Genomic DNA, 13,473 nt, shown 5'->3' on the forward strand with positions numbered 1-13,473 from the left:
ATCCAAGTGCTACTCATCATAAAAATGTCTTTAAGTATGTGTTTTTGTCCCGTTCAAGATTCCAGAAAGTGTCTTGGACCGTATCATTTTCGTAGATGTTCCTTGACTCAGATTCGTGATGTTTACTTGAGGACCCATGCTGGGTCAAGTTAGTTGGGTTGAGGACCTGTTGTTGTCTAGTAGTGTCTCATTAACTGCAATGAAGTAAGCTGCCCAGACACAGTGGGAGATTGAGAGGGGGGGGGCTACCAAAAGAGAAAATCAGGCCACGAAGTACTGTGCCAGAACTAAGTAAAGAGCAATTGAATTGTTGTATAGCTCTGCAGAGGAAAACTTTTTGCAAGTCTGAATGTCAAACTTTCGGTACTTGGTCATTTCCGACATTTTGTAGCCTTGGCTTTTTTTAGTCGATAAATTAAGAAACTCGAAAGTGAATCTCTCGATATTCGCAGTCTCTCTGGTGTCTGTTTGGGCGTTGGGTTTTCCCTGCTTAGTGAGTCTGTCATCAATCAGAGAGAAGAGTTCATCCAATCTTTTGCTCATCCTGGCGTGGGCATTTAGGTACAGGTCCAAGGAACTTAGGTTCTAGTCGCATTCAAAAACAAGGCCTTCTGGCAAATGAAGTCAAGGCCTTAGAATTGAATGTATCATCGATGTTATCCTGATAACCTACCATTGTGGCGAGTGGCTGTAAATACAGTCAAGGCCTATCATACTCTAAAACCAAACTGTTTATAAACAGCAAAAATACCTCCGCAAACCTGGGTCATTCCTTGACGGCCAATTATCACTCTTGAATAGTAAATTCATTATATACACTTATTCCATTAATCGCATTGAAGCAAAGTGATGAGTGATAACAAGTTCCATTCAAACTTGTCAATTTTCAGGTCAGAGTAATTTTCAGAGTTTGCGCCTGGACGTTGTAAACTAAAAAGGAATGTTTATAAGGTTTTCATATTTGAGTTTGAAAATGTTTGTTGAATCCGTGGGGCCTCATCAAAGGGGTCATCTCAGGTCTGATATATCATATTGTTGAGAACGGATGTATTTTATGCCTTAGGGGGCACTTTTGCAGGCTACATTGAATATTCACAGATATGCTTTGATCTATTCATAACTCGACTTTTCATATTTGAGTTTATAAATTTTGGTGAAATCCACCGGGAGTCATAAGGGCACCCCATGGATTTCACTAAACTTTAGAGAAGTGCATTTTATTGCAGGTTATCCCACCCTGCTCCGCGTGCACGATCAATTTACCGCACCAAAGCAGCAGGTTTCATGTGCAAGCAGCATGAACGAGTTGTCATAACATGCCCAGTGTGACCACGTTGGTGGCAGATTTTCCATCTTACGCAAAGTGACAGATTTAGAAATCTTCTGCATGACACATCCAGGTTTGATATTGTAAGTGTATGGTAGCTACTGAGTAGAAGCACTTACCCCCCCCCCCCCCCATCTCTGGCATTTGCCAGATGACTTCAACGTAAACTCGGTATTAATTGACTCATGGGATGAACCAAACAATATCTCAGCTCCGATGCATTTGCTTTGAAAATTTAAGGTTTGAAGATTTAAGTATCGCTTCAAAATCACTCATAATTGTTTAGCGAGTGTTGAGTAACTGACTCGTGGGGGAGGCCATCATTCATGAAATGAAATTTAGTATATCGGCGCCTACAGGTTCATCTGGTATCATGACAGACATGATGTTGCATTCGCTATTAAAATTTTAGAAAGCTATGCATTTGAATTATGGATAATGGCTTCAAATTAGCACATAATCGTATTCATGCATACACTAACACAATTAATGCACCATCGACTTGTCGGATAGCTTTTGAAATCGACTTTTGATCAAAATGTTGGCGTAGATTTAGAGATGGTGCTGGCTGCCTTGTGAAATATCTTGGACAAGAAAACAGTCCAAGAATTTCAATTAAGGACTCAGATCAGGTCTCGGTCATCTATCTTTATGATCTGTATCAGGCCGATGGCAATTGGAAGATACAGCATCAAAAAGTGCTAAGAACTTCTTCTACAACGTTTGAAAAATATTTATTGCCTGGGGCTAGCGTAGACGGCTCGAGTTTTACCTCATGAATGAATGAGTGACTCATGCGATGTAATGATGAGTCTGCCTATCTCGTCCATAAAGCTTGATGTATCTCCAGTGATCCTACAATCTCAGATGCAGTCTGAACTTCCTGCTCTGTGAACTCTATCAGACTTGCAGCTGTGAGGTGTGTTCTAATCTATGATTTGATGAAGCTGATACTGGCTGATGCTGATAGCTATCAACCACAGCCCTCCAATTATTTCCCTTTGCTCTGTCTATCCCTGAATGCTTCGGCTGTCTATAATCCTAAGACTCTATAAAACTAAGACCCAACTAGAAAACTATGACCCATTAGACTGGAAAACTAAGACCCAACTATAAAACGAAGAACCAGCTAGAAAACTAAGATCCATCTATAAAACTAAGACCCATAGGACTATAAAACTAAGACCCAACTAGTACCCAAGTAGTTCGGCAGATATTTTAATACTCCTCGTGTGGGACTGTGTTCCCGGAGTATGATCATGATCATTACTACCTTGTGTCGTCTTCCAGGTATAGCATTTTCCTGACAATGTTCGTGACCAGGAACTGATTAGAAAACGAATCAGTTAAGTTCCTTCATCATGTCCCTATTCTTCTTAGGGAAGTCATGCCGTGTCTCTACAGCCAGATGAAATACATCAGCAATTTCTGTCTTATCGGCAGGGCCGTATTTAACTTTTTTGTCCAGGGGGGGCAGTGGGATAGATCACCGATAGCGATCTGCATGCGCCACAGGCGCATCCGAACGGGGGGGGGGGGGGTCTGGCGGCCCCCCCTCCAGAAAAATTTAAAAATAAAAGGTCTGAAATGGCATTTTCCTGGCATTTGGAAGTGTGAATCAATAGTATTCAGTTTTACTCTAAAAAAGGACCACTTTTATGAAGTATTTTACGAAAATACCACATTTGGACAGAAAATGTTAATTTTCATAGTTTTTCATAGCCAGTCTTTACCTAATGTTGCATCATTGTGTATAACCATAGAAGACTAGGGTCAGGGCACTCGACTGGTCAGATTATAAGGGTTGCACCTGAGTTGATAACATCTGCTATCCATATGCTGCTATCATGCTGGTAAAGCTATGGCTAAGATTAGTTTGTCTTTTTATTACTGTCTGAAAATTTTTTTTCAACATTTATTGCACCGGGGGGGGGGGGGGGGGGGGGTGGGGGCAGCTGCCCCCCCCCTGCCTCCCCTCTAAATACGGCCCTGATCGGTATAAACGCTGTGTTATTGAGGTAAAGATAAAATGATACAAAACAAAAAGGAGGGGGATTGTGATGTACACTTCAGATCTCACTGCAGAGAGTCATCTCGCACATTAGAAAGGCACGGCACGTTACTTCTGGCTGGCACTGTATGTCATAAAACAACTTATCTTGGAAAGTATAATGTTTCTTGTTTTGGCGACACCCAGCTGTATAAGTATTTGCTGGGGTCTACACTTGGATAAATACGGAAGGGCCAAACAAATCGAGAATATAAATAGTACAGGATAACCCTAGACCTATAAATATTGCATTACGGTGGATTTGTGCGTACTGTTTGCACAATTGCGTCCACGAGTTGCACAAATGTGTAATGACCCCTGAACTCTACTTGGAAGTGTGTGTCACTTTGTCAATATCCTGGACATGTCTTACATGCTTGAAGGTGTAAATTGGCCTGATGTGTACGTTTGACAATACGAGAAATTTTATTATAACTGCACCAAATATGGACAATTCCTTTTCGGTTCCTCTTCTGTTTTGTTCTGTGCGATATTTGAAGATGATCTCACATATTCTCAGAAACTTTGGGAGGACATATTTGGCGTTTGTCCATTCTGTTGGTTTTCTGGCATTGGATCAAATTCGTTATTTGTGGGTTCCGTATTGGTGTGATGGTCAGGTTGACCCACAAGCCTCAAACATGGCCAACATCAGTCACCTTCTAGCACTCGATCAAGCTAGACCTGGGAAGCAGTGAGGATTCAAAGGACTTGATATTTCATCCCAAGCCTCCCAAGGGCTCATCATCATCATCCTTAAATCAATTACGTAATTGTGATGATATGCAACTAATGAACCCAAGAGAATCAGAAACCATTAGCTTGTACATTGTATATTTCACCAGATTATGCCTCAGAAGCCTGGGCTTCATACAGGGACGCTGAAACATTCTGAAACTCTACATGTACTTTTCATGTCATCAGTTACATGTAAGCATCATTTGAACATTGGGGTAGTCGTGTCCTGATCACCATTTTCAATGTGTCGTTGCCAGGCCACAGTGGACACCAGCCCATAAATTTTACCACAAGCGGACAAAGGTTCTACAGAGTTCGGCCTTTTCAGCACTTCAGATTTTCAAGTAGATGGTTACTCAAGTCTTCGTCCTTTCAATCTTCAAAGTTCTTCAAATTAATTTTATGGTACTTGGTTTAGCTTAAATGGGTTTAAAATTGTTGGGCCAGATTTCGAGTGGCCCTTTCCCCTTTTAGGCTTTTAATCCCCCTATAATCTGATTACTTCGGAGTATGATATTATGTTGATTTCATGGTTTGATTTGTGGAAGTTTGTTTAAAGTTTCAGGGCGGGGTTCAGTTTGGGGTCATTGTTTGATATAGTAATGGGACTATAGAACAGAGTGAGATGGACACTCTTTTTGACAACAGTTGTTTTGGGAGGGGAGGGGCCATTTTCTATTTTGTCTGATATTGTTATCTCATGTAGGCCCTGTACGAAAAAGTTTATCACTACAGCCGCCGTTGGTGAATTACATTACATCTGATAACACAATTGTGCTTTATAATCTAAACGTCCCCGCTCCTGTTCAAATTCATATTCAATATTTAAAGGCCTCTGATGTGCTTGTAATGTTTTAGTCTGTGGCACAGGTAATCATTACCACTGTACAGTAACCAGACATGTCGGCACGATGAAACTTTACCTGGAGTATGTTGGAGCAGCCGTGTTGAAATTTGTTTTCAATATGTATTAGAAATCTCAAATTCAAATTCAAATTCTAGGAAGAGTGGCCAAGCTATTTTGATGGTGTCGAGCATAATTTTACATTTATTGCACGAGGAATATCGCAGGCCTGAACATAGGGGCCTATGCTTTCATCGTGAGGACCAGATGGGCCCATTGATTGTGCTTCACATCTACATATACTGCAGCAGGTGCTGGTCTGGGTAAACTGATCGTTGATGGTTTGATTGAAGAATCAATCAACTTTGTTTGAAGATTTTTCGAATGTTGTTGTAATGGTATCGTGTCGGGCCTATGGATTCACAGAAGTAGGCCTACAATGTACATAACCTCCACTCCATGTCGGGCCTCCTCAATATGAAATAGTCGTCAATTTTCTGTTCAGTTTTATGATGGGTGAATAAGTTTTATGTGACATCTCCAGTCTTGCACAGGGGATCGATTCAGAGTGTCTCAAATAAATATCGTGCTAGGGTCCAGTAAATCGTGTATGTAATCAAGCAAGACGGGGAAAATTGTTCAAGTGCCGAGAACGTTTGTCTACGTCAGTGTCAAAGTCAAAACGAAGACCCTCAAAGTGATAACGATTGACGCCTTGACAAGAAATGTTCAAAACATCCATCAAAGTCACCCAAATTGTTCCCATGGGTCCAATTTCCTCCCATCGAAAAAAAGTCGGCTTTCTTTTGGCCGTTCTTTGAAGGTAATAGCTGTTTGAGTGCTCTTAGGCCCTTTTTCATGTAATTTCAAGTCCAGTGGTAGTTTAAGCCAATAATCCGAGCATTTTACCATTTTTTAATTCGGAGAGCGCAAAGTTTAAGGTTACGCCACTTATGATAATCAAAGGTCTGGGACACAGGTGTCTGAATTTCGGTGAATTGTTCAAAAGTGGTCTTAGGATAACATTTTCCTTACAATGTTTGCGGATTTTAGTTTAAGGCGATTTTAACTTTTTGCAGTATTTGACATTTTGGAAATTTTGTTTGACATGTTGTTCTCCTCAAAATGGTGGGATTCGTTTCTGTGCGACTGCTGGTATTGTCTGCAACGGTTTTATGAGAAAATTGTTTTGTTTTGCGTTGGATTTAGAGACATCATGTTTGCCGTTAAGTTGTGTCTAAGACGATCAGAGTAGAGTTCATGCCCCAACGAAGTCCCCCCCTTTTGTCGCATGTTTTAATGATTTGGGAAATACTACAACAACGCCCAACAAAAAGGGTGGCTTGGTGGGGCATGAACTCTGGTCTGACATTTGGGAAATGGGACCTTTCAACACTGGTTGCTATAATAAAAATACCTAATTAATAGGTTTTCGACTTTTAATAACAGGGAATTCTGTGCTAAAAAAATCTGCAATAAACCTTGTATCCTGGTCTCCGAGACTTTCAAGTGGAAAATACTGCGTGAAGACTTGCATACAATTTGGATTTAAACTATGATTTGAACAGTGGAATCGTACGGAATTCAAAATGGCGTCTGCTCGTCCTGATCCGGGACAAACAAGGACTGACAATGTTGTGTTCCGGCGCAAACGTTCAAGGAGTATCGACTATGATGCAAAGGACTTTACGCTGAATCGCAACAGCGGGCATCACCATTCGTCAAATTCTCATCTAGACGCGGCAAAAAGTGACGGAAGGAGAAATAGTTTGTTTAAGTAGGTATATTATGGAATGATGTCGAATATATGTTTGAGGTACCTTCTTCTTAAGCGTTCAGGTGTTTAATCACCCTTAGAGACAAATGCCTCCCTTAGCTCAACTAAGCATTACCTCCCAAGTAAATTTTTGTTTACAAAAGTAGCGTTGGAACTTGGCACCAGCATTACTGCAAGCAAGTACCTGGTAAGTACAATGCTCAATGCAACAGACTGGCAGTGGATGACATCATCAGCACCAATTTTCTTTTATTTGGGAGCGAACCGGTCGTGCAAACAAAAACCAGTTTTTCTCGATATGGCCAAAATGTGGGTTGCAAGTTTCTTGCACGCACCCCTTTTGTTCTATTGACCTTCTCTTGAAGTAAAGGTAGGCGTGTATATGTTAGTCCAATTTCATCAAAAGAGGCACCTGAGACACCTGATTCATTTATCTGTTGACTGGGAGTGTTGTATTGATATTATTTGCTGACCTGGTAAAAGTGTTGTTTGATAAGTTCAGGATTGTGTAGTTCTGGAAATTACTGATAGATGGCAAAACTATATGACAGATTTGAGTTGCTCGTGTTGCCCCCTAGTCTTCTGAAATCGTACTAACTTAAACTTTTCCATCAATACAGATAGATAATCCTGAGTCATTTTGGTACGATTGTTTGAACAAATGCCATCTGCCCATAGAATTGAAGGAATTTAAGACCAAATGATGCATTTAAAACCATTGTACTTAACTTACACCTGTCATAAAAGCAGTGGGGCCTCACAAGGGCATACAATTTTAAGTCCAGGTTGTTTGTTTAAAATTTGAATTTTGACCTTGAATTTGCATTCATCCCAAATAGGTCTTCTGAGGACAAAGTCACAACCAGAATGCTGGGGTAGGATCACTTTAAGACTTAAAAAGTGAGTCATCGGGTTCTATCCGCATTTTCCAACAACCCCTGTTGCTGCTGTACATGAGTGCTGTCATTGGATTTTGTGTTAATCCCAGGCATGGAAGAGTTTTAGTCTTATGAGTAAAAAGAGGGGAACCTGAATGGAGAAGGAGGTCGCACACTTGAAACCTGGTAGACTCCCTGTTCTGTGCTGCCATATTTTGGCCAGTGGGCTCCCTGTGAATGTCAAAGGCACAATTCAGTTGTTTTCACTTGGTTTAGTTGAGGGTTAACCACAGGCCCCACCATTTTAGCTAGAACTTGAATTCCTAAAGCATTTGGGACTCTTTCAAAATGAAGTGAATCTCAGTTTCAAGGGTGGGAGTCAGTTCTTTGTTCTCCAGAAAATAGCAAAGAACTGGGTGTCTCGAAAAAAGGTGTCCACCAATTTAAAGGGAACGTCGTGAGCAGAATCGTTGATGTTGGCCAATAGTTCTTATGGTCAAATTTACTCAAATGCTATTTGGGGGGGGGGGGGGGGGATAGGTGCACCGATGGGGAATAGGGGGTGGATGTGGGCAGTGGGGGAAGGGGTGCTGGTGGAGGAGGAGGTGAGCAGTGAGGGGCCGATGGTGGTGGGCAGGGGGCTAGTGCTATTATTTTAGCCACTATTTTATGGCCACTATTATGGGGACTGTGGACTATCTTAAATACTGCAACTAGTATAGACCAGTAAAAATAAATTTGATGAAAGTTCTGAAAATGTGGTGTGTTAATATATTGCATCATCTCAGCAGTTGATCTAAAAAATACTTTGCACAAATAACAAAAAATGAATTCACCATTGAAACTTTTAAAACAAATGAGAAATTTATGCAAAATGTCTCTACCCTTCACTTGCCACATGTGACGTACATTATTCATCCACTTGACTGAATAGGCATATTTGTACACAGGCCTACTGTATGCAGGCCTAGGCATCTATACACGCTTTGCATAGCCTATATTCCCTTAAGGTTCATATGTGTCAATCGCCAAATTAAAAGCCCAGGTATAGGCCTACCTAGGCTGTCATTATTTGTATTTTCAATGTAAAGGCCTGTGTATAAAGTGCCTAATATAGGTCGCAAAGATCAAGGTGTTTAATGTCTTCCTCGTTCGAAAAATGGATATATCTTGATAGGTGATCGCAGCGGAATTTAGCATCACCATGCCAAAGTAGGTACTAAAGTTTACTCTGCTCGATTTTACCCCCGTGTGACATTCTGGGGGTATTTCGCACGAGTATGATAGACCTGATTTAGATGCAAGATAGTTCTGTATTGGAGAAAGTCTGATTGGATTTCACTCTCATTAAGTTGGTGTGAAAACTTGGAGATGGTCATTTTGATTTTAGATTGGTGCCAATTTCTATTTGACCCCTTTTTCACCCCATTTTAGTGTCGTCAGCAGTTTTGGTCATTATATGGGAGTCCTGATTTTCTTCTGGGATAGTTTCCGATAAAAAAGGGTTGAAATTTTGTGCGTGTTCTCATTGACGCCACAAGTATACCTTAGAAGAAAAATGATTTTCTTTTTTTGGGGGGGGGGGCAATTTTAAAGTGCCTATTACAGAGTGAGTTGTAAGCCTGCCCACTTCTGAGCTTGTGTCCAAAACCATCTTCAAAATACAGTCACTTTGCGGTAAATCGCACACTGGTTCTTGCAGCCATTTTGGTCAGGAGAGCCAAAAAGCCTATTTTAAAAGTATGGTCTCAAGACCGCACAATGAAGACCACAAAACCACTAATAAAAACTTTGACTTGAAAAATAACTTTCTTGGTGTGGCCATGTCTATTTTTTTGGTTTCATTTTATGCACAGCATGCATGTCTAGCATAGGCTGTGACATTAAGATCTATGTCAAGATCTCAAAGTTCCTACTTGAAAAAGGACAAGCACGTACATCAAGTGATATAAAATTTTCAAGTCCCAACTTCAATAAATGAACCCACTCATACAATGTTAGGATAACAACTTATTAAAAGTTATTGGGTGATATGAGTTAAGGCCTGTACTTGCTTTTACTTCGGTTCTGTACAAAAAAGCTCTGCATACTTGTACATACATATAAACTGTTCAGTCAAGTATTTTGTCTTTATTTATTTCATGAATTGAAGTTAACCCCCTGGTGTTGCGAGTCACACAGGTTAGCTGCCCAGGCACAACTGGGCACAGTCGGAGTCCCAACTCTCATCAACTATAAAATTTGCCATCATGTTTGCTAGATGACTAAACAGTCTGTCCGTCCCTGTCTTTCAGATGGTTCAAATATATCACAGAGGCATCCGAAGCCTTCAAGAGCAAGGGCCCGCACCGACGTAGTACCAAGGCACCAGCGGGTGTGCCAAATGATATACAGGAGGACAAGCCTAGATTGAAAGAGAAGTAAGTGACTCGATTTTGTTTCTGTTTTTTAAGAGCGTCTACTGCTCAGTGTGAGTTTTGTCGTAGATAGTGATGTTAAGTAGTCTGTTAAATAGTTAGGACCGCTGCTCCTTGTGATAGTGGAGGAGGAACTAGAATTGCTGCTGTCCTTATACAGGTACCATTTCCATCACCAAAGCTTGTAGATTTACGTGGCAAAATCCAGCGGGCAATAGAAATGTTACATATAAAAAGCAACAAGCATTTTGTTGATATTCACTATAAGTGCTACAACAGTAATCAATACCGTTATATTTGCCCAAGAGTTGGTTTTCTCACCAACTGACATTTGTGATGTCCGGGGCTGAAGACGGGAAAGATCGAACGGAGATTAAACCAGGGGCGTTATTTGCTGTAGCCGAGAATATTTACACGACTTGTCAGCGTGAAAAGGTGTCTTGTCATTCTATCATTGTAAGAGAGGTTGGTTGAAGACTTCAACTCTTCAGACGTTTTCGAAACCAATGATGATGAAAGTTGTTGTGTCCAAAGAGAACCTAGTTGAAATCGTGAGGCATTGGAATTACGTGTGAGAGAGAAGTCCTATGACTTCAAGGAAAAAAAAATTATGATGGATTTGACAAAGAAAGGGAAAAACCTCATACAATGGGTGATATGAATAAGATGAGTAAATGGTTTTATTTCGGTTTAGTACAGAAAAGTGTAATGTAAATGTACACAAAGTTCTCAGTAAAAGCATGTACTAGTCTTTAATAAAAGATGTCATGAAACCTCTCTTTTGAAACTCTTCTGTCCTCACATTGTCCTCAGCCCTTTAAAGACTTCAAAAGCGTAGGCCTGTCTTGAAGGCTCGAGTATTTGTACAAGTTTAACACAATCATTCAAAAGCCGGCATATCAAATGTACGCATATTGAAACGGGATGGATATGCTTGTGGGCTGGCCACAGGACGTACATGTGTACAACCTATATCGATTGAAACTGTGTCCTTGGAAAGACGTCCACTCCCTGAAGATGTCGTTTGTGTAGGCCTGTCACAAAGGCTGGTTGATTTGTTTTGTGTTTCAATACGATAATTCAGATAGGCGTATCGATTATTTTTCTCCATATTGATTCGATACGGATGTGCCTTTGGGACAGTGACAGCTGTAGGATGCGACATTAGGCCTTAAAGTTTGCATTATGTGAAATCTTAGCCAGATCGATTGATGTGGGAGGGAGGCAATGCTGGTACTATGAATAGTGGTTCATCTATCGGTGAGAGTGATAGGATTCAGTACAGCCGAGCAAGGCATTGGATTAACAGGATTGGAGCAGGTACTTCTGATGGTTATCGTACACTTTATGATGAAAATGGAATGTCTCCGTTTGGCTGGTTCTTCGAGTAAGAGGTGGTACTTCAGATTGGATTGATCCACTGGGTACTCAACTCGGACTAGATGTAGAAGTTCTTAGGCGTGGAGAGTACTGGCAATATGTGGAATACTCGCAGTTGGTATCTGATTTTCGAAATGGTAATCGTATTTGGAGTCGTCGGTGAAGATACTTAAGTTGACACAACTTGCAGCCCATTGCCACAGGGTTGTGGAGGTTGGGATGGGATGGTTCAGCAGAGGCCAGGAGAGGGGAAGAATTATCTCGGACCACTTGAAGTTTCGGAGAACATCTGTCAGTAGTGGGATACAGAAGACAGACCAGGATGTGTTTTCTTCCCTGCTGCTGGCGATGTTTAAAGAGGCGAGATAAGTTTGAGTTGTTGGGTGTCTGTGATTGGAATCATATTTCGAGGTAGACCTAGCCAACTGGGCTGGAGGTATGAGGGAGCACGTAGAATTGAGGCAAAAGTATCACCATGAATAGGATCGGATGAGTATACGTGATGGAAATGAACATTGAAGATACTGGATTGGATGGATGCTGGATTGGACTGGATGCCTGGTATCTGATTCGAATGGAAACCTGATTGGTTGCGGCAGTTGGGTTCCGAAATACTGGAGTTGCGGCTTTTGTTCAAGGTCTGACGACAGCCACCGCAATGCCGAAAAGTGGCATTTTCGGGACCAGTAAACTTCGAATTGCTTGACGAATCAAGTGTTGCTTGAGGTCAGACGTTTCGTTCGGTTGACTATGACGTGTGTGACGTAACCCATGACGTCTCGCAGCACTTTGGATTGCCAGGTGATCGGAAGTTTATCGATCCCTTAAATTCAATTGTACGGCACTGTGTGCGCTGTTGTTGGGCCTTGAATGAAAGCTGCATGTCTGCTCTTGTTTTATTGGTTTGTATACGGCAGCTGGATCAAGAAGTTTTAAGGACCTCTCAGAGTGGACTAAACATTTGCATCAAAAACTCTGATTTCACCTGAGCATTATACTGGAAATTATTAAGAATATGTACGAAATAGGACTGCATAGTCATCGAGCATATTGGTGAACTGTGATTAAAAGAAAAATCCACGTTCAATTTGGACCGAGTGCGGGTGGTGTTATTGTGTGGACGAGTTTTGTATTCAGAAGAAAGGATTACATTATTAATAGGCCAAGCCCGGGTTTGGGACAAAAAAGTCACCTATGAATACACCAGGTTGTACCAGGTTGTCTCGTGTGGATTATATCAAAAGTTTTGAGTGTAAACGTCTGTATTAATATGCAGTGGTGGATTGTTCGTGCGTGTGACTGTTTTGTAGTAGGCTCATTTAGTGTGTAGGACAGGCAAGGTTGTGGGTGAGATATTGCAAGAAAACCGGAATCTTCAGTTAAAAGTGTGTCTCTTTGAGGACTATGGAATGTATGTCCGTTACCAGACAGGCTCAGCTTCGGCGATTAGGTTTGTTTCTATCGTTTGATTAGATGGATACTCCAAAGCAAGGATCAATAAAAAAAAAACTTCAAAGAAATCCGACCTGTTACGTTGTTTATGGTGCCAAGCCCCAATCGATGCGGACTAAACATTAACCACTGGGCTTTAGAGTGCTGGACTTAGACAAGGATGGTGAAATTTCACATTGGGGTTCTGTCATTTCGTGTAATGAGGACTACATCAGCAATATGTGAGCAGGATTTGACACCATCAGAGGAACCTTCAGTTGAAATTTTGTCTATTTGTGGACTACGTATTGTGTGTTCATGACTGGACAGGTTACCTTTGCGGCTACTGAGCTGGTTGCTTTCCTTCAAGTGGGGATATACTCGACACACAGGCTACCTTTGTGACTACTGAGCTGGTTGCTTTCCTTCAAGTGAAGATATACTCGACACACAGGCTACCCTTGCGGCTCTTGAGCTGGTTGCTTTCCTTCAAGTGGGGATATACTTCACACACAGGCTACCCTTGCGGCTCTTGAGCTGGTTGCTTTCCTTCAAGTGGGGATATACTCGACACACAGGCTACCTTTGTGACTACTGAGCTGGTTGCTTTCCTTCAAGTGAAGATATACTC

At 41.3% G+C, this 13,473-nt stretch overlaps 1 protein-coding gene across 18 annotated transcripts in view; it reads left to right on the top strand.

Moving 5' to 3' along the window:
- Window positions 1-13,473, top strand: part of LOC135502270 (rho guanine nucleotide exchange factor 11-like) — a 113,932-nt gene that overhangs the window by 86,531 nt on the left and 13,928 nt on the right. For all 18 annotated transcript variants that reach the window (XM_064794961.1, XM_064794960.1, XM_064794962.1 and 15 more), the window contains one exon: window positions 9,909-10,034. In XM_064794961.1, coding sequence (XP_064651031.1) covers window positions 9,909-10,034 — 126 coding nt within the window. The remainder of the gene's footprint in view (window positions 1-9,908; window positions 10,035-13,473) is intronic.

Source organism: Lineus longissimus, chromosome 18 (genome assembly GCF_910592395.1).
Source record: "Lineus longissimus chromosome 18, tnLinLong1.2, whole genome shotgun sequence".
NCBI classification, from domain to species: Eukaryota; Metazoa; Nemertea; class Pilidiophora; order Heteronemertea; family Lineidae; genus Lineus; species Lineus longissimus.